At 43.3% G+C, this 20,839-nt stretch overlaps 1 protein-coding gene across 1 annotated transcript in view; it reads left to right on the forward strand.

Moving 5' to 3' along the window:
- The window catches only part of SLC12A4 (solute carrier family 12 member 4), a 504,360-nt gene that overhangs the window by 473,685 nt on the left and 9,836 nt on the right, over positions 1 to 20,839 (forward strand). The window contains 3 exon segments of the mRNA XM_075325791.1: positions 4,049 to 4,180; positions 12,724 to 12,831; positions 14,951 to 15,138. Of these exon segments, the coding sequence (XP_075181906.1) occupies positions 4,049 to 4,180; positions 12,724 to 12,831; positions 14,951 to 15,138 (428 nt within the window).

Consider the following 20,839-nt stretch of genomic DNA (forward strand, 5'->3'; position numbering starts at 1 on the left):
ACATAGATCCTGACGTTAAAGTTGTAGATCCCACTTGGTATGAACCTAAAGGCACGTAGCTGTGTGGCACCGTCGAGGAGGAGAGGGAGGAGGAAGCTGAAGAGGTTACGATGGCAATTCGCATACAAACAAGTTGTGATGCAACCATCAGAAGCACTGCATCCTCAGCCATAACTCTGGCTGTGGCCAGCAGCTGTCGTGGGTCTGCAGTTTGCAGGAAGGGTTGCCTAGCCTGGGCCTTTTTTGAGACCACGGAGGATGACCCAACTTTTGTGATCTGCCAATATTATAAACTATGACTCAGTAGAGACAAAAATTCAAATAATTTGACAACTACATGCATGAACCAGCACATATGAAAGCAACATGCATTACTGTAGGAATTTTACCACTCTAAAACGCAGACTACCGGGCCTACCCTATTACCAGCCACCAAATCAACCACGTCTGCTTCTTCTTACTCCTCCTGCATTACCGTTGAAACTATTCTCACACAGGTCTCCAACCGCATAACATCCTCATGTTTACTGTCGGGATGAGTGAGAGCCCCTCAGCTGTTACGGAAGTGACCGTACCTGGAGTTTTTGACCTATGTGAGATGCTAAGGCCACATCCTGTGTGTTGCGTGGACCATACCTCCCTGCTGTGCAAACAAAATGGGGAAATGGGGGAGCAATTCATGCCACTGTCCTGTTGTCTGCCTGAAAGGTTTTCAATCTCAAGACTTCAAGATGGGTCTCCAAATTGTCTTTTGTCTGTATTGCCAGAGTTCTGGGAGCAAGAAGCCTACGCATGTCACTCACTTCATCTCTTGATTTTTAAAATGAAAATGTCAGCCCAAATCCTGTGTGTTGCATGGACCATAGTTCCCTGGTGTGCAAACACACCATGGGGAAATAAGGGGGGCAATTGATGCCACTGTCCTGCTGTCTGCCTGAATGGTTTTTAAATATCAAGACTCCAAGATGGGTCTCAAAGTTGTGTCTTGCCTGTAGTGCCAGGGTTCTGGAAGATTCCTATGCCTGTCACTTATACATCACTTTATCTTTAAAATTAAAATGTCAGGACACATCATGGAAGCATCCGACACGTGAGCGCTTTTTTAATGCCATATCGGTAACATGTCTGTATTTTAGAATTCGACTACTGGGTTGTCACTCTGTTAGATCCACGATACAAGAGTAAATTTAGCAAAATGTTATCCCCCTTGGAAAGGGATGCATGGATGCGGGGATATCAAAACAAGCATGTAGACCATTTTAACAGTAGTTTTCCACAAGACCACAGTGAGGCACACAGCATGTATTGTAGAATTCCAACCACTGGAACGTTGGGTCGAGAACGCAGAAATATTAGCAGCAGTTCAAGTGGCAGACTCAATTTCTGCGAGGTTTGGCACAAAGTTTTTAGACCAACGCATGCATGAACATTGCAAAGTAGAGTAAAGGATTGGAGAGGATGGTGCAGGAGTATATAGAGCTCAATATCGATGCCATAAGGGGGATTGGACCCTTTTGCATTTTGGTCTTCAAAAATGGAAGAGTGGCCTGAGCTTGCCAGTCATGCCTTGGAAGTTTTGGCCTGCCCGGCAACCAGCTTTCTCTCAGAATGTGTCTTCAGCGCTGCTGGAAGTGTATTGATGGATAAGCACATCCGGCTGTCCCCTGAAAGCATAGACCACCTAACTTTCATAAAGATGAACAAGTTGGAGATGTCCAATTACTTTGCCACTCCAGTCCCAGACTGTGCAGACAAGGCGATGTAGTGCCAAAGGTTCTGGGAGAAAGAGGCCTACGCCTGTCTGTCATCTTGCTTTTTTTGGTGACAGTAGAAATGCTGGTATAGGCCTTGTTACAGGGTGGGTCGCACACAGCCATGTTGCATTGTTGACTATTTATAGTCTGTGCCAATTGTTGTCACTTTTCCTGTTGCCTGACCTTTATTTTTGGAAATGTGGAGACTCTAAGTAGGGTCTCCAAATTGTATTTTCTCTGTAGTGCCAGGGTTCTGGAAGCATTAAGCCTACGCCTGTCACTCCTGGAGATAAGGTATGCACACCAGTGACCATGCAAGGGGAATAAATGTAATAGCAGTAACTGCTGTGTGAATACTGGCCTGAAAAATACAATAGCTATATGTAAGAATGTAAAAATGACAATGGACTCTGCATTACTGCCATGAAATTAAATGAACCCGACCCCACCCATACCTTGCCGATCCACATTTACATATATATCCTGGGTCTCAGCTTCCCATACACGGTAAGTTTTTTAACTGCATGAGAGGACACACATTAGCTAGGGACCCCAAAAATAAAAGAATACCGTGAAAAGGTTTTGGGGCTCTGTTGCATTGATCAATTCAACAGCTAAATTTCTCTTTATTTAGATTTCATGGCAGTAATGCAGATTCCTTTGTCATTTTTACATATAGCTATTGTATTTTTCAGGCCAGTAGTCACACAGCAGTTACTGCTATTACATGTATTCCCCTTACATAGTCACTGGTGTGCATACCTGCATACCTTTTCTCCATATAGTGAAGGTTTTTTTGCACCCAGTTCAGACTTAGAATGGTGTTTCAAACATTATTTCTTTATTTATATGCCTATCACTCATGCATATTTTGATTTTTAAAATGAAAATGCCAGGCCACATCCTGTGTGTAATAGTCTGATGGAACATCCTATCTTTCTAATGTGAGGTAAAACTGTGGAGAGAAAAAGCGCAATAGGGTCTTACCCGGTATATATCCGGGGAAAATAAAAGGAATGTACTCACCTTAAGGAGTTGTGACAGTCACAACTCCTATGAAAACTTATGTTGTTCGGATGAAATCTGCTGCAGCCCCCGTGGTTGATAACAGAGAACAATAGAGAAGGGGTTTATGCCGCGCTATTCATCAGGAAGGAGAACAGAGAGATGATCAATGTTCCTTTATTGTGGCTTGTGTCTACGCGTTTCAGGAGCTCTGCTCCCTTCATCAGGACATACAGCACAAAAACAACATATCTGTAGTTGATCCAAAAATCCCAGCATAAATACAACTCAGAGAAAAAAAAAAAAGCCCCCAAATAAAAAAAATGGCGGGTTGCAATGACGCATATAGCAGCAGCAACAACATTTTCATATCTAAAAAGCAGAAGAATCAGGATCAAACAATTGGTAACAGTATAAAAACATGCTATAAAATATTTGAGCAAAAATATTTTACAAGATTAAAAAAGGAAAAAATCTGAAAATAAAAGACTTTATGATTAAAACATTGTATGTGTTTTACTTTATTCAGGAACCTGCAACTTTATGGGGTTAATGTGTGAAGGTCGGGACTCTAATTGTATGTGCCACTGGGGAATTACAGGGCAGTGTCTGTGAGAACACCGCTGTAGTAAATCATTAGAAGATAGGGAAATTAGCCCTCCAGGACTGGAGACAAACTCTAGCGCAGCGCCACCTATTGGAAGTAGCGATCCTAAAAGTTAAATGTGGATTTTTAACAATCCTTTACATATAACTTAGGACACGGTGTTTCGGAGTTCTTGCCCCTCGTCAGTGCAAAGTATGGGGTGTCTGATCTGGCTCATGAAAAGCTTTTGTGGGGACCACGGGGGAACACTATTCTCCTTATGGAGACTTTGCAAGCCAGTCTGGCTGCTTTCAAGTAAGGGGACTTATAGCTGCCATGCCCCTCTGCAAAATACTCAAATTGTCTCTCCAGGACTGGAGACAAACTAGGGAAGAGATTTAAAAGACTTTTTCAGTGAATCTTGAGTTAAAATGAGACTTGAGATCTGAGACCCTGAGAGAGACCCCCTGGAGGTCTCCCCCTAACAGTGTGTCAGCACTTTAACAAACTGCGTTTAATCCTTGGGCACCTCGATGAGTGAACGGTTAAAACACTCCCCCCCACTTTCTTCTTAGCATTCTGTAGATGCCTTAAAAGAAACACTTTTTTTGTGCTATATTTTTTTTTTTTTTATTTTTTGTAATTTCTTCAATTTCTGTTTGATTTAATGATTTTATGGAAAAATGTTTTCTATCTCTGTCAGGTTTGGAAAAAGTGCAGAATGAGAATTTTTACTGTAGCACAAATGGATGACAACAGTATCCAAATGAAGAAAGACCTCGCAACCTTCCTTTATCATCTGAGAATAGAAGCGGAGGTTGAAGTAGTTGAAATGGTAAGAGGACAAATGGTTTTCTTTTAAGCTTTGTGTATTACGAAACATTACTGTTTTTGATTTTTTTGCGGAACGTTTTTCTACATATTTAATTTTCAAAACGTATTATAGGCATTCATGCCACTGTAACATTGATGTGTAGAACTTTTAATAAAGTGACTTAAAGAGGATTTTGCTATGGGGTAAAGGCAGTGTGCTATACAGGCAGTAAGATGCTGAATCCAGGCATACCTGTTGTAGAAAGATCGGATGCTTGGCTGATTAAATATTTTTAATCAAAGTTGCAGAAATGCCCTGCACTTTGGTGCAATATGGGCGGGTCTTTGTGAGTCGGGTCCTCGCATTTATTCCTCTTCCTCCGGCGTCCTCTGGCTTGCCCCCTTTTTTGTATTTGAATATCGCCCCGTGCCACCATTGCTATTGTTGGCGACACGTGCGCATTGCCACAATACTCAAGTCTTCATTAAATGGAGTCTGAGTCTGTGCATGCGTGTACTGTGATCTCCAGCGCCGTTTTATTGAACACACTGTGGTGAAGCGTGGGTCGGATCCTCTAGCATGTGTTGCGGGTGTTGGTGGCCGTGCCTGTGTTGGGGTGCTCTAGTGGCAGTGAAAAGCTTGTTGATGTAGGCGTTCAGGGGTTTATGCTGGCGTTACTGTTTTCCCTGTCAGCTAAGTGGTCAATGGTGTGCCCTTTTATATTGGTGCAGAAAAACAGAAGCGTTCAGAGCCATTTTCAATAGTAAAACAGATGGACTTTAATTTGTTCAGCAGTCAAAAAGATTCACAGCTCTAGTTGGTATAACATGTTCAGCTGATACAGCTCCACAGACAGGCAGATAGCAAACAGATACAGAGAAACAGTCACATGTGAGGTGTGATGACAGCGAGTGCGAACAGCGCCCATCTTGTTGTTCAACCTGAACAATAGAGTTGGCTTTCTCTATCCCCTCGTTCTCCAGCAGACCTCATGTCCCTGGTCCCTCTAACCTTCGTATATAGTAGGTTCTCCTGTGTACCCATCTTATTTGTGGGGGACCCATCTCCAGACCAATACTCCTCCTCCATCCAGAGCTTCAGGTTTTGGGTAGACAAGGTCACTGTGCAAACCAGGGCATTCCATCTGCCTAAAGATGTACAAGTCCTAAGAGATCCTACTTGTCATTTTGGGTAAGTCTGTTCCCATACAGCCCACTGCAGCGGGGAGTAAAATATCTTTACACGTTTCTGGCATGTGCACTGGCTGAGCTCCAACTGCCGGTTACGGCAGTTGTTGATAAGACTCCGCCCACCATGCTGTTTTGCCCAGTATCAAGGCCCTTGGGGAGTTTAACTCTTGATGTACTAATGTGCACTGCACACCTTAGGTAAGCAATGTAAAATACTGTTAAGACTGTAAAACACTTTGAGAGTACCCACCTCTGGGGTACCACAAATGTGTTTCCCTCTGACAAGGTCGCCGTTTTATTTTAATGTATTGGTTGGGTGACAACTATTTTTGTCCTGGATCATATTGCTGAAATTGTTTTCTGATTATATAATTGTATGTATTGATCTCTCATTTTGGATTGCCATAGATTCTAAAACTGCAAAGTAGTCCACATCCCTGGAATGAGAATTGGTAAATCTAAGGTTCAAATTATTGTCATTAATGTATTGCATGAATTCCGACATGGTCACTCACATACACTAGAAACCAGACGTTTACATACACTATCTAAAAAGACACATATGCATGTTTTTTCACTATCTGACATGGAAGCAAAAAAAAAACCTGTCCCGTTTTAGGTCATTTAGGATTTCCAAAATAACTTATATTTGCCAAATGCAAGAATAATGAGAGAGAATGTTTCAAGGCATTTTTATTACTTTCTGCAAAGTCAAAAGTTTACATACATTTCATTAGTATTTGGTACCATTGCCTTACACTGTATGATTTGGGGTCAAACGTTTTAGATATCCTTCCACAAGCTTCTCACAATAATTTGTAGGAATTTGGGCCCATTCCTCCTGACAGAACTGTTGTAACTGAGCCATGTTTGTAGGTCACCTTGCTCGCACCTGTCTTCAGCTTTGCCCATACATTTTCAATATAATTGAGATCAGAGCTTTTTGATGGCCACTCCAAAACATTTACTTTGTTATCCTTAAAGTTGTCCAGTTACCAAAACTGATTTTTTGTTTTCTGATAAATCTTGCTATGTGCCTCTCCACACATCTATTATGTTTTTTTCAGCAATATTACCTTTTATTGTGCACTAGCAGCACATCCTCATTGCTGGCTCCAGCTCTGATGGGGTTAATCTCTTCTGACTTCCTGGGTTCAGTTCCCACAACTCTCATAATTCTTTGTGGCTTTAGGGCTGTACCTAAAGTATCTAACACACCCATTGTATCTAACACACCCACTGTGTCTAACACACCCACTCTCCTCTCCACCCAAAGTCTCCTCCCTGCCTCTTCCCTGTGGATGCACTGACAGCAATCACACAGACAGCAGAAGCTCCCAGCTCTGCACAACCAGTGGAAGAAAGCGGCCAGCTTCTGCTTGTTCTCATATAGTTCATAGTGTGTGTGTGCCTGTGTGTGTGTACAGAAATTATGATTATTAGCCAGTGCAACATGTGAAAAAAATAATTGGGGAAAAAAAAAATGAAGGGGTGATGAGATTGCTTTTTTTCCCTCTTGCCTAGTCTGTGTCGTCCGTATCATCCGTGTGGCATGCATTTTGCAGGCTACTTTCACATCAGCGTTTTTTTGCCTGTAGGCAAACAACCGCAAACCGCATATGACCGAAGCCTGTGGATTAAATGTACAGTGCATGCAACCGTTATTTTACCGGATCCTTCTGCAGCGGGACACAGACTTTATCGGCCGGCACTGGAGTCAGCTGACTCCTGATCAAACAGCCCGCACACGCTGCAATAGCTGCAGGTGGGCTCATTCACATGACCGTTCCGTTTGTCCTGGTCAGTTCCTGTTTTTTTTGCGGACCCACGGACAGGACCATCTTTTCAATGTCTTTTGTGTAGGATCGGATGGTACACGGTAGCACTTCCATGTGCATCCGATCCTACAAAAAAAACACATCGGATGCCGTATGTCAGCTCCGTTATTATGGAACATGTCCTATTCTGTTACGTAATAACGAACCATGACTCAATACAAGTCAATGGGTCTGCAAAATTCACGGAAGCAACACAGAAGCACTTCCGTGTGACTTCCGTCGGGTGCCCGTGCAGTCTGTGTCCTGCTCCAGCCCCAGCCTCGCAGCTGCCCGCACAGCAGTGTCAGCAGCCCCCGCACTGCAGTGTCAGCAGCCGCGGGGATGACAAGCACTACCGTCAGGAGGTTAGTAAGTTCATTACCTGCGGTGATGAAGTCCTGCACTCCTGACGTCAGCGGTCGTCACTGCCTTCTATGCCCGCTGCTTGTCACATGACCTCTCGCTGTTGACCCGAGACTGTGACTAGTGGTGACGTCACGGGCCGCTCGCGATACTTGGTTTGTGAAGGCGGAGGTCATTGAACTCAGTGACAACGCTGCTGTCAGGAGTTCAGCGATCATCGCAGGTAATGTACTTCGCTAACCTCCTGACAGCAGCACTCGTCATGCCCTGCAGTGACCTGGGCTGACCTATTGATGTTAGCTCATGTCACTGCACGGGCTCTCCTAGCCAATAGGGAACATTCTGCTCTTCATTGACTAGGACATTGACTATGGTATGGATCGTCATGGCACCCCCTTGGATTACACCAGACTTGGATTTGTTTTTCTTTCTAATAAATTGGTGAAGAGGGAATGTGTTGGGGAGTGTTTTTTCAAATAAAAATGTGTTTGTTGTCTATTATTTTTAATTACTGACTGGGTTGGTGATGTCGCGTATCTGATACACGCCTGACATCACTAACCCCAGGGCTTGATGCCAGGTGACATTACACATCTGGTATCAACCCCATATATTACCCCGTTTGCCACCGCACCAGGGCAACGGGATGAGCTGGGGCGAAGCACCAGGATTGGCGCATCTAATGGATGCGCCACTTCTGGTGCGGCTGCGGCCTGCTATTTTTAGGATGCGGAGTGTCCAATAACTGTGGAGCTCCCTAGTCTGAGAATACCAGACCACAGCTGTCCGCTTTACCTTGGCTGGTGATCCAATTTGGGGGGGACCCTGTGTTTTTTGTTTTAAATTATTTATTTAATTTAAAATAACAGTGTGGGGTGCCCTCTGTTTTGGATTACCAGCCAAGGTGAAGCTGCCAGCTGTGGTTTGCAGGCTGCAGCCGTCTGCTTTACCCTAGCTGGCTACAAAAGATAGGGGGACCGCATGTCATTTTTTTTTATTTATTTATTTATTTTTTGGCTAAATACAAGGCTAAGCACCTTACTGCCACATGAAATTCACAAAAGGGTGCCAGCTTAGAATATGCAGGGAGGTGGGACATTATATATGTCTTTCTCAACTATCTATCTATCTATCCATCCCTCTATTCATTCATTCATTCATCCCTCTATCTCTCTGACTCTATATCTATCTATCCATCTCTATATCTACTCATCCATTTATCTTTCTTGCCGTTTCCGTTTTTTGCGGTCCGCAAAAAAAACGGAAGGCACACGGATGTCTCACGAATGCCACACGGATGCATCCATGAAAAAAAGGACCTTTTTTTGCAGCCCGCAAAAACGGAACAGTCATGTGGATGTAGCCTTAACAGCAGTCACTGCCTGCTGCCGATCACGTGACCGTGTGCGGGCTGTGTGTACAGGAGTTCAGCTGAGTTCAGATCAGCTAACTCAAGTGTCGGCCGATTAGGCTGGGGCCAGACGGGGATTACTGCGATCCCCTAGCATTACACTCGGATCACGCTCAGTACAGCAGAGCTGAGTGTCATGCGTGTGTCCCTGCGACTGAGGTCCGACTGTGCGAACAGTCCTCAGCTGCGGGGGGGCAGTCCGGCACTCAGGAGGGGCGGGCCAGCACTGAGGAGGGGTGGGAGGGATTTCTCTTCCTCTCTCCTCCGTAGTCGGCTATTGCGATTCTCGCTCTGCACTTGCGGTACACCGATGCGATTTTTCTCTCACCCCATACACTTGAATGGGTAAAAGAGAAAGAGTCTTGCATTACAATTGCAGCATGCTGCGATTGTTTTCTCGGTCCAATTAGGGCTGAGAAAATAATCGCTCATGTGTGCTGACACCCAGGCTAATATTGGTCCGAATGGAATGCGATGTTTTATCGCACTCCACTGAAATTACAGCACGCAATCATGGAACTTAACCAAACACTGTAACTGCAGGGAGAGAGTGAGCCAGGATCAGTGGTAACGTCACTCAGGTTAGTGACTGTCACAGCTAGACGTTCAACTGTGACCGCAGGTTACCTTAGTGATGTCACTAGGTGAATCGCATTCATGCCTGTGGATCACCATAGTTTCCTGCAGATCCACTGGAATGAATTCAATTCACCTTGTGACGTCACCAGGTTTCTCTGCACCTAGGCCTCGTGGTCTTTACCGCTGGATCGTGCTGGAGGAAAGTTCGGTGATATAGGTGCTTTTTTCTGTGATGCGATCATGGTGATGACCCAGGGTTGCTATGACCGCGATTGGGCCACGTGCTCACTTTCCCATGACTTGATCGCCAGGTAGAAGTAAGAGATCTCTCTCCCAGACTTCTGACTGCTTTGATCACACTGATCGCAGCATTCAGGGGCTTAAATTGCTGGGAGCGGCTTGGGCATCTCTCTGGGCAGTGAGAACTGAGTCCTGGCTGTAACATCAGCTGGAAAACTGGCAGCAATCGCATGGGTACAGTGCCTAATTCCCCACGATTGCCATGACAAAAAAGCACAAAAAAATAATGAAGTAAAGTATGTGATAAAGCATGATAAAAAAAGCATGAAAAAAGAACATTTTTTCACCAGCTTTTTTCCTGCCAAGACATGCTTTTTTGTGCTGAAAAAGCACTGTAGGCACATAGCCTCAAGGCCGCTTTTTACGCTACGACATTGCTAAAGCGATCTTGGGGTCACGGAATTTGTGACGCACATCCGGCCGCATTAGCGATGTCGTTGCGTGTGACACCTATGAGCGATTTTGAATCATCGCAAAAACGTTCAAAATCGCTCATCGGTGACATGCCCCCCTCATCTCGATTATCGTTGCTTCTGAAGTTACGATGTAGTTCGTCGCTCCTGCGGCAGCACACATCTCTGTGTGACACCGCAGGAACGAGGAACCTCACCTTACCTGCGGCCGGCCGCAATGAGGAAGGAAGGAGGTGGGCGGGATGTCTTTCCCGCTCATCTCCGCCCCTCCACTTCTATTGGGCGTCCGCCTAGTGACGTCGCTATGACGCCGAACGAACCGCCCCCTTAGAAAGGTTCGAAGGTCACAACGACGTCACTAGGCAGGTAAGTAGTTTGACGGGTCCGCGCGATTTTGTGCACCACGGGCAATGATTTGCCCGTGGCGCACAAACAATGGGGGAGGGTGCGCACGCTAACGATATCAGTCACGGTATCGCAGCGTGTAAAGTGGCCTTTAAACAATTGACATGTTGCTTCTTTTTAAAGCAACAAAAAAAAGCAAGGAAAAAAGAAGATTCTCATAGACTTTGCTATGATGATTTTTCCTTGCTTTTATTGATTAAGGGTATGTGCATACGATCAGGACTCGCTGCATCCTGGACACGGCAGGTCCTGAGGCAGCACGAGACTCCTCCGCAGGAGAACTCAGGAGACTGCAGTTGCCTGTGCCCACGATCCGGGTTCGAGGCGCTGCCGTCTCTCATTTGTGTTCTCCCTATGGAGGATGCTTGAGATTCCGCAGCAAACAATCGACATGCTGCGTCTCGGAAAGCTGCACCGCAGGTCAGTGTTTGCTGTGGAGAAAAAAAATAAGCACAGTGGGCATGGGATTTCTAGAAATCCCATCCACTGTGCTTGTATTGTACAACAAAGCGTTTTGGATACAGCTGAAGCATGCTGCTTCCAAAACGCTGTGAACACTGATCGTGGGCACGCACCCTAAACACGGTAAGTTTTTTAACTGCATGAGAGGACACACACAAGCTAGGGACCCCAACGTAGAGAAATACTTTGGCGTAGTGTTGGGGCTCTATTGCATTGATCAATTCAGTAGCTAAATTTCTCTTTATTCATATATTCATGGCAGTAATGCAGATTCCATTTTTCATATTTTCATTCTTACATATAGCTATTGGATTTTTCATGTCAGTAGTCACACAGCAGTTTCTGCTTTTCATATATTCCCCTTACATAGGCACTGGTGTGCATACCTTATCTCCATATAGTTCAGCAAATACGTAGACACCTGTAAAATGAAGAAAATTAAACTAACTGAATAATTACTATATAAATCCAGATGAAATCCAGATTTCATGCAGAATAACTGAAAGAGACAGCATCACATGTCAAAAAAAGATAACCACTTTCTTAATCGAAGTTGTCAGAAATAGTCAAAACATGTGATGCTTTTACCCCCAGTGAGAGCCATTCAAACACTGCAATTGGCTTGCACTGGGTCGAGCTCAGAGTGAACCTAAACGCAGCGATGCTCGATCGAGTGGATTCCATACGTAAAGCACTTGAACGCCAAATTCGAATACTGATTTTTGTCATAAAGTCCGTGTTTGGTACGAACACTGAACGTTTCGGGTTTGCTTATCTCTAGTTGCTAATAACTCTAAGGCTGTGTGCCCACGGGGACATTGTCCTGCGGATATATCCGCAAGACATTCCGCAGGTGCTCCCAGAAATCCGCAACAGAACTTTCTCTGTTTCAATGCTGCGGATGCACAGCGGAATGTCGTGCGGATATGGTGCGGGCATTCTGCATTGAGGATACAGTACCATGGCTTCGGCACTGCATCCTCAATGCAGAACAAGTGCTGCAGTGATCGGGGTGCTCATACTTACCTCCATCATGCAGCACCTCGCTTTCCAAAGGCCGGGTCACTGTTAGGCAGCGTCTGGTTCACTGTGCTGGAGGTGGGCGGGCCTGAACGAGCTCCGGCTGTCACATGACCGGAGCTCGTGCAGGCCCCGCCCACCTCTTCCTTCCTGTACCTGGCTGGATCCACCGCGCTGCTGTACACCAGACGGAGAAGTGACTCGGGTCTCTATCAAAGCAGGTAAGTATATGGGACCCTGCGGAGAAATCCGCAACAATAATTGACATGCTGCAGATTTTTCCGCACGACAATCCGCACGATTTCCGCTGCAGAAAAATCCGCAGCGTGGGCACAGCATTTCCCAAATGCCATAGAAATGGCTGGGGAGTAGCTGTGCTGCAGATTTCTGGAAAATCCGCTGATTTTACGCGAAAAATCCACGGCAAAATCCGCGCATTTTCCGCAGCGTGGGCACATAGCCTAACAGGCAAAATGGAAGAAGAAAAAAAAACATTACAGCCTTTTACATCCTGTGTTCAGTTCACCTTCTGAACTTTGGTGAAAAGTCCTCTTTGAAGTATTACAGATTTAACAATATTTAAAATTTCCATTTTTTTTTTCAGCACAATAGTGATATTTCTGCTTACACTTATGAAAGAACACTAATGATGGAACAACGCTCTCAGATGCTTAGACAAATACATTTGACAAAGACCAAGCGAGACCGTGAGGTAAGTTTGATTACTATGTTCATCCATAAAAAAAAAAAATCCTAGACAAGGCCCATAAAAGAATTTGGACCTCAGATATGACAACTTATTTTATTTTCTCCAGACCAGCTTGCAGAGTAAAATTGGATCCCAGATTAGACCGCTAAATTAATTGATACCACAAACAAATCCTCTAAATTTAAAACCCAGGCCAGACCCCAAAAGAAGTATTTCAAACACTAAAATTCACATTCTCCAGGCCAGACAAAATATTCAGACCACCCCTTCCCCAAAAAAGAAAGAAATTGTATACTTTTATTTACCACTAAAGAGAGATTAAAAGAGATAAGCGAGATAAGGATGGGTAGATATAGTTGGGTGAATTGATATGGAGATAACTAATTCTTTTTAATCTCTTTATTAATGACCTTGTGGATGGGATTGATAGTAAAGTGTGAGTCTTTGCTGATGACACCAAACTATGTAGGATATTAAAAACTGACCTTGATAGTACAATATTACAAAAAGATCTGGATAAGATGTCAGAATGGGCAGATACTTGGCAAATGAGATTTAATGTTGATAAATGTAAAGTAATGCACCTAGAACGGAGTAATCCTATAACTGCGTATACATTAAATGGAAGTAAACTCGGGACTACAGAACAGGAGAAGGACTTGGGTATTCTCATTACAAATAAGCTGAGCAGCAGCACTCAATGTCAGGCAGCAGCTGCTAAAGCAAACAAGATTCTAGGGTGTATAAAAAGAGAGATTAGATCCCGTGATCCCAACGAATTGTTACCCATCTATAAATCACTTGTAAGGCCACATCTGGAATATGGGATCCAGTTTTGGGCTCCACATTTGAAAAAGGACATTCAGAAGTTAGAGTCAGTTCAAAGGCGGGCAACTAGACTAGACTACTACAAAGAAATGGAGGCCGCCCGTATGATCAGAGGTTGGAAAAGTTAGATATGTTTAGCTTAGAAAAAGACGTCTCAGAGGAGATCTCATTTATATGTATAAATACATGTGTGGTCAATATAAAGGACTGGCACATGACTTATTTCTTCCGAAGACAATACTAAGGACCAGGGGGCACTCACTGCGAGTGGAAGAAAAGCGATTCTGACAGCTAAATAGGAAAGGGTTCTTTACAGTTAAAGCAGTCAGACTGTGGAATGCCGACCACAAGAGGTAGTAATGGCAGACACTATAACAGCTTTTATATCAGGGCTGGATGATTTCCTCACTACACACAACATTGTTGGTTATAAATGACTTAGTGACCAAATGTAGAACTGGTGGAGGAAGGGGGAACTGGATGGACCTAGGTCTTTTTTCAACCTTAGTAACTATGTAACTATGTAATTGGGTAGATGAAAAATGAACATATCTGCAACATAAGGATCCATGCAAAGCCTCCAGGGCTGGTGGCAAGGGGCACTAACCAATACATAAAAAAAATAAGAGGCTGCACTGCCAAGCCTGAAAATGCTGCATCATTGTTTTTTTTTTTATTAAATAGATGGAGTTTGATGTCTGAATAGATAAATCGTTTGGGATGTCTGCATAGATAAACTGATTGGGATGTCTGGGTGGATAGACTGATGGTGAGGTCTACCTGGATGAACGGATGGTGTTTGCTAGCAAGCTGGATGAATCGATGGTGTTTGCTAGCAAGCTGGATGAACGGATGGTGTTTGCTAGCAAGCTGGATGAACGGATGGTGTTTGCTAGCAAGCTGGATGAACGGATGGTGTTTGCTAGCAAGCTGGATGAACGGATGGTGTTTGCTAGCTAGATAGATGGTTTGTCAGATGAGGATTGCTAGCCAGATGAACAGAAAAATAGAAATTGCAAGCTAAATACATGGCTGAAAAGAGATTATTAGCTAGATACATGATTAGCTAGAGGTGCTTGGTAGCTGATTTGTTGTTTGATAGGCTTATGGAGATTGCTAGCTAGAAGAGTGTATGAAAAGAAATTATTTGCTAGATACAAGCATAAGTAGAGCTACCTAAATGAATGGAGAGAGATATATATATATGTTTTTGGGTGGCAGTTACCTACAATTACAGAGTTCTTTGTCTGTCGACTTTGGCCGTAAATTTTTTTTTTTCCAAAAAATATATTAGGCGCAGATAAAGGATAGACATTCTATCATTCGCTTGGATAGCTTATATTCTGAAGATGAAGAAGAAATTGAACTGGACCTGGAGCCAGAGAGAGTGCACATGACTTGGACAAAAGAGAAACACACCGCCGAGGCGAGAGGAAAGAATAATTTATCTGAACACTTCAGGGATCTTGCTAACATAAAACCGTAAGTTTGGATGAGAGAGCATGCTAAATGTTTTATTTAAAGTGACTTTCCAGAGCCAGACTGTCATACCACTAATTTTCTTTAAATTCTCCATTAATAACTGACAGGGCCATTTAACCTCTTAAAGATGAAGCCAGTTTTGTACTTAATGACGAGGCCATTTTTTTGCAATACAACCAGTGTCAGTTTATCAGGTTATTATAACTCTGGACCGCTTCGGTGGATCTAGGTGATTCTGAGATTATTTTTTCGTGACACATTGTACTTCATGATAGTGGTAAATTTAGGACAATAATTTTTGCTTTTATTTGTGAAAAAATCGGAAATTTTGATGAAAATTTTAAACATTTCGCAATTTTCAAACGTTTAATTTTTATGCCCTTAAACCAGAGAGTTCTGTCACACAAATTAGTTAATAAATTACATTTCTCACATGTCTACTTTACATCAGCAGAATTTTTTGAACAAAATTTTTTGGGGTTAGGAATAGTGATGAGCGAGTATGCTTGTTACTACTCGGTACTCGCACGAGTATCACTGTACTCGGGCTACTCGGCGGGGACCGAGTAATCTCGCGATACTCGTGCTATACTCGTGGTCTTCATGTTGGCGCTCTTTTTACAGCCATCCCTTATGCAGGGATTGGCTGGCAGACCACTGCAATGCCACAGCCCTGTTGTGGAATTGCAGTGATTGGCCAGCCCGCACAGCGTGACCGTGCCTTTAGCCCGACACTTCCCCGCTCGGCTACGGCCCCTCCCGCACTCCACTCCGCGTGTATATATATATATGCACGCTTACACACACACGCACGTTTTTTTTTTAAATTTACAGTTTTATGGTTTCTACATGCTGCCGGGGGTCATTTCATAAAAATACTCGGGTCTCCCATAGGATAACATTGGGCTCGGTGCTCGGGCCGAGTACACGAGTATTTTGAGATGCTCGGCCCGAGCCTCGAGCTCCTGAGCATTTTAGTACTCGCTCATCACTAGTTAGGAAGTTAGAAGTTCAAAGTTCGTCAGCAATTTAGCATTTTTTCAACAAAATTTACCATACCATTTTGTTAGGACCACATCACATTTGAAGTGACTTTGAGAGGCCTAGGTGACAGAAATAAATCACAAATTTGGCTGAAATATGTTACAGGCACCATGTTGCATTTGTAGGGCCCCTAAGGTACCTAAACAGCAGAAACCTCCCACAAGTGACCCCATTTTAGAAACAAGACCTCTAAAGGATTTTATCTAATAGTATAGTGAACATTTTAAACCCACAAGTACTTCACATAATTTAATATTAGACTGTCCTATTGAAAAACATGTTTATTTAGCACCAAATTTCTCACTTTTTCCAGAGGTAACGCCAAAAAATGGACCCCACTGTTACCCACTTTCATATGAGTGCGGTGATACCCTACATGTAGTCAGAAAGTTCTGTTTGAACAAATGGGAGGGTTTGGAACAGAAGGAGCAATATTTGAATTTTGGAAAGCAAATTTGGCTTAAAAAGATTGCGTGTACATGTTGCATTTGTAGGGCCCCTAAGGTACCTAAACAGCAGAAACCCCCAGAAGTGACCCCATTTTGGAAACTAGACAGCTTAAGGAATTTATCTTGTTGTTTGGTGAGCACCTTGATCCCCCTGGTGCTTTTAAAAAAATAAATTTTTACCACAAAATTGTTACTTCAACCAGTTATTTTTTTTTTCCCACAAGGGTATCAGGATAAAATGCACCACAAGATTTATTGTTCAATTTCTTTTGAGTATGACAGTACCTCATATGTTGTGGAAATCAACTATTTGGGCGCATGGCAGGGCTCAAAGGCGAAGGAGTGCAATTTGACTGCAAAATTGGCTGGAATCATTAGCGAATGCCATGTCACATTTGGAGAGCCTAAACAGTGGAGCTCCCTCACCTGTGACCCCATTCTGGAAACTAGACCCCCTCAAGGATTTTATCTAGGGATATAGTGAGCATTTTGAATCCACAGATACTTCACAGAATTTGATCATTTTAAGTCATCATATTGAAAATTTTATTTTTTTCACAAAAAAGTTGCTTTAGCACAAATTTTCTCAATTTTTCAAGAGGCAACACCAAAATGTGGACCCCATAGTTTATCCAATTTCTTATGAGTGCATGGATACTTCACATGTGGTCAAAAACCTCTGTTTTGGCAAATGGGAAGGCTTGGAATGGCAGGAGCACCATTTGAATTATGAAAAAGTTTAAATAAACTGCGGGCTCCATGTTGCATTTGCAGGGCCCCTAGGGTACCTATACAGCAGAAACCCTCACAATTGACCCCCATTTTGGAAACTGTACCCCTCAAGGACTTTATTCTGGGGTATAATGAGCATTTTTAATCCACATGTACATCGCAAAAAGGTTGCTGTAGCATCAAATTTCTCACTTTAAGGTTATGTGCCCATGATCTGGCGACACCACGTCTAGGATGCAGTGCCAGCCCTCCTGCAGACATGTAAGTGTTGTCAACTGGAGAACGCAGCTGCCCATACCCATGATCACGGTGTGGGCTGCTGTGGACTTTAGCTCTATTCTCCACTCAGAGAACACAATCGTCTCTGCAGCATAAATTGACATGCTGAGGCTCAGGAAGCCATGCTGCAGAGAAAAGAAGTGCAGTGGGCAGGAGATTTCTAAAAATCCTTCCACTGCGCTTGTACAGCACGATACAGCGTTTTGGATGCAGCAAAAACACTGTGTCCAAAACGCTGAAAACCCTAATAGTGGGCACATAGCCTAAAAAGCCAGGATGGATGGTTAAATAGATAGACAAACAAGGTAAAACACATATATAATGTCCCACCCCCTACATATTCTGAGCTGGCATCCTTCAATAACTTTCATGTGGCACTAAAGGGTGTTTAGCCTTGTGTTTAGCAAAAAAATAAATAAATAATAAAAACGACGTGAGGTCTCCCCCATTTTTGATAGTCAGCTAGGGTAAAGCAGACAACTGCAGCCTGCAGAACGCAACTGGCAGCTTTACCTTGGTTGGTGATCCAATTTGGAGGTCACCCTACACTGATTTTATTTATAAATAAATTAATAATTAAAAAAAAACATGGGTTACCCCAAATTGGATTACCAGGCAAGGTAAAACGGACAGCTGGGGTCTGGTATTCTCAAGGTGGGAAGGGCCATGGTTATTTGGCCTTTCCCAGCCTAAAAATAGCAGGCCACAGCCGTCCCAGCAGTGGTGCAGTGGCAAATGGGGTAATATATGGGGTTGATACCAGCTGTAATGTCACTTGGCATCAAGCCCTGGGGTTAGTGATGTCACGGTGTCTATAATATACCTGACATTACGAACCCAGTCAGTAATAAAAAAAAGTAAATAAAAACAAACAATTTTTTTTTTAAAAAAACACTCCCTAACACAATCCCTCTTCCACCAATTTATTGAAAAGGAAAAAAAATCCGGTCTGCTGTAATCCAATTTGGCGGTCCCACGACGACGCTGGACTATCCAGAATATGGGGGCACACTCAGAGAATGTATCCCCGTGCATGCGGCCAGAATTTCTTCTGAGGACAAGGAGAAGGAGGGGTGGTGGGGGAACGACGCTGCAAGAGGTACCGACGGAACCGAGGGGATTGGGGATTGACAGTGGGTGACCAGGTTGGACCTGGGAATGACTTTTCTGCCTCATCTGACATGTCAGATGAGGCAGGAATCAGAGGAGGACGACGCACGAAGGCGGTCCGCAACACGTTTGGCAACCATGTTAGGCAATCATGAGAGAGAAGTAGATCGGGGGTGAGAGGCACTTTGCCACATCGGGGGACCGAGGGAGGGAGGATATTTATCTCTCATCTGATATGTTTGATCATGCCAGGTGAGGGATAAATCATTTTTTTTACCAGCGCTTCCATTTTCTGCAACGTGATCGTGATTCTCCGATATGTACCGGTGATCACGTGACTGGTGACCGGAAAAAAAAACGGCCCGAATTGTAATCTCCAGGGTCTCAGCTACCCCCGGTAGCTGAAACACCAGAGATTTGCCAACGCTGAGAGCGTGATTTACTTTTTTATTAACGCCGTTTTAAAATGGCAGATCAGAATAAGAACCCTCTTCTGCCACTGTTTGAAAATGTAAGGCTGTCGTAAAGAGGTTAATATATTGTAGTAACATGTCTCTAACTCTAGTATTGTAAGCCATAGATTGGGGAGCTCTGGGAAAAAATACAGTTGTGTAGTGCTTTGTTTTATATAGGAAGCGTTTTAATGATAAAGTTTCCTCGAAAACAAAACAAGACATAATTATAGACTTCTGCATAAGATGGAATACAATACACACATGCATAAAGTTTTCTGTGTTCTTGTATTTTTCATTGATACCTTGATATGTTGATACCCCCTGTATGAGCCATTCAAACACTGTAAGCAGTTCGCACTAGGCCAAAACACTCACGCGAGCATCGCTGTGCTTGGGTATGCGATGCGATGCTTGTGTGAGTGTTTTGCATTTGTAAAGCACTTGATCTTTGTTTTCTTGGAAAAATCTGAGTTCGTACAAACACTGAATGTCAGGTTCACTCATCTTGAGTGATAACATGATTCCAACAGCCGGCATCATCAAAAAGGTTGTCCAATAGAGGGGGGGGCAGACCCTTCAGCCACACAATACCCCTCAAATGGCAACACTCTGACCTTAGTTTGTGCTTAGACCTCCCAACGCGTTTCTTAATTCACTTAGTCATCAGGGGACTGTGGTCAAGAAACCAAGGGCTTCAGTATGAAGCAGACTTCCTGCATGCTGTCTCAGAGCATGGCAACTTGGACAACCTTTTGCATCATTTATTTACCATAGCAGGACCTAACTATTGGTCCTAGTGACTGTTTTAAGCACTGTATATTGAAGTGTGGTATATCTTGGTGTGCATATTAGGGTGACAACTGTCTGGTCACCTTATTTTTTACGGTTACGGTGGGTGACTTTGCTACCGTGCCTGTGTCCTAATTTAGTAATAGTAGGAGCCTGTTTCGGGCCCTAGTCTTTTAGGTTGGTTTTACAACCTTTTATGTTGTGTGGTCAATTATTTCTTTTATTATAAACTATTAAAGGTTATATTTTAAAATTGTTACCACGTTACTTTTGAGACCATATCTTGCTTTGCTAATTGCATACCACAATATTACTCTGTATTGCACATGGCATACACACGTGAATGCTACTAGGTTGGAGGACATAAGGGACCTAACAGGTTCTCTTCAACCCCCTTCTAACAAGCATTGCTTCTTTTCCAGTGCAGAAACTAATTAAAACACATAATAAATCATGCAAATTCTGACAGAACCATGGTGAATGATGGACCGCTGCCTGCTGTGTATGTACCTATACACAGCAGCCTGTCAGTCGCTACTGAACACGTCAAAATTGACACATTGTTTGAACGGATTTGCTAAAACGTACTTGCAAATTTCACTTAACTGTTAACTTCACCTTAATTTAAAAATATATAAAGTTAAGTATTATTTCCTTTGTTTGTTTTCTGTGCTAACGTTATATGTTCTTGCTAAATATTTTTTTTAATCATTTTATGCTCACTTTTGTACATATTCCTGCTTTCTGTCATCTTTGCTTCCAGGCAATACAAAATATTGTAAGTGTTGTTTATTGGTTCGTGACTGGTCCACCCTTTGTCAGTGTATAAAATAGTAAATTCTA

This window comes from Anomaloglossus baeobatrachus, chromosome 10 (genome assembly GCF_048569485.1).
Source record: "Anomaloglossus baeobatrachus isolate aAnoBae1 chromosome 10, aAnoBae1.hap1, whole genome shotgun sequence".
Lineage (NCBI taxonomy): Eukaryota > Metazoa > Chordata > Amphibia > Anura > Aromobatidae > Anomaloglossus > Anomaloglossus baeobatrachus.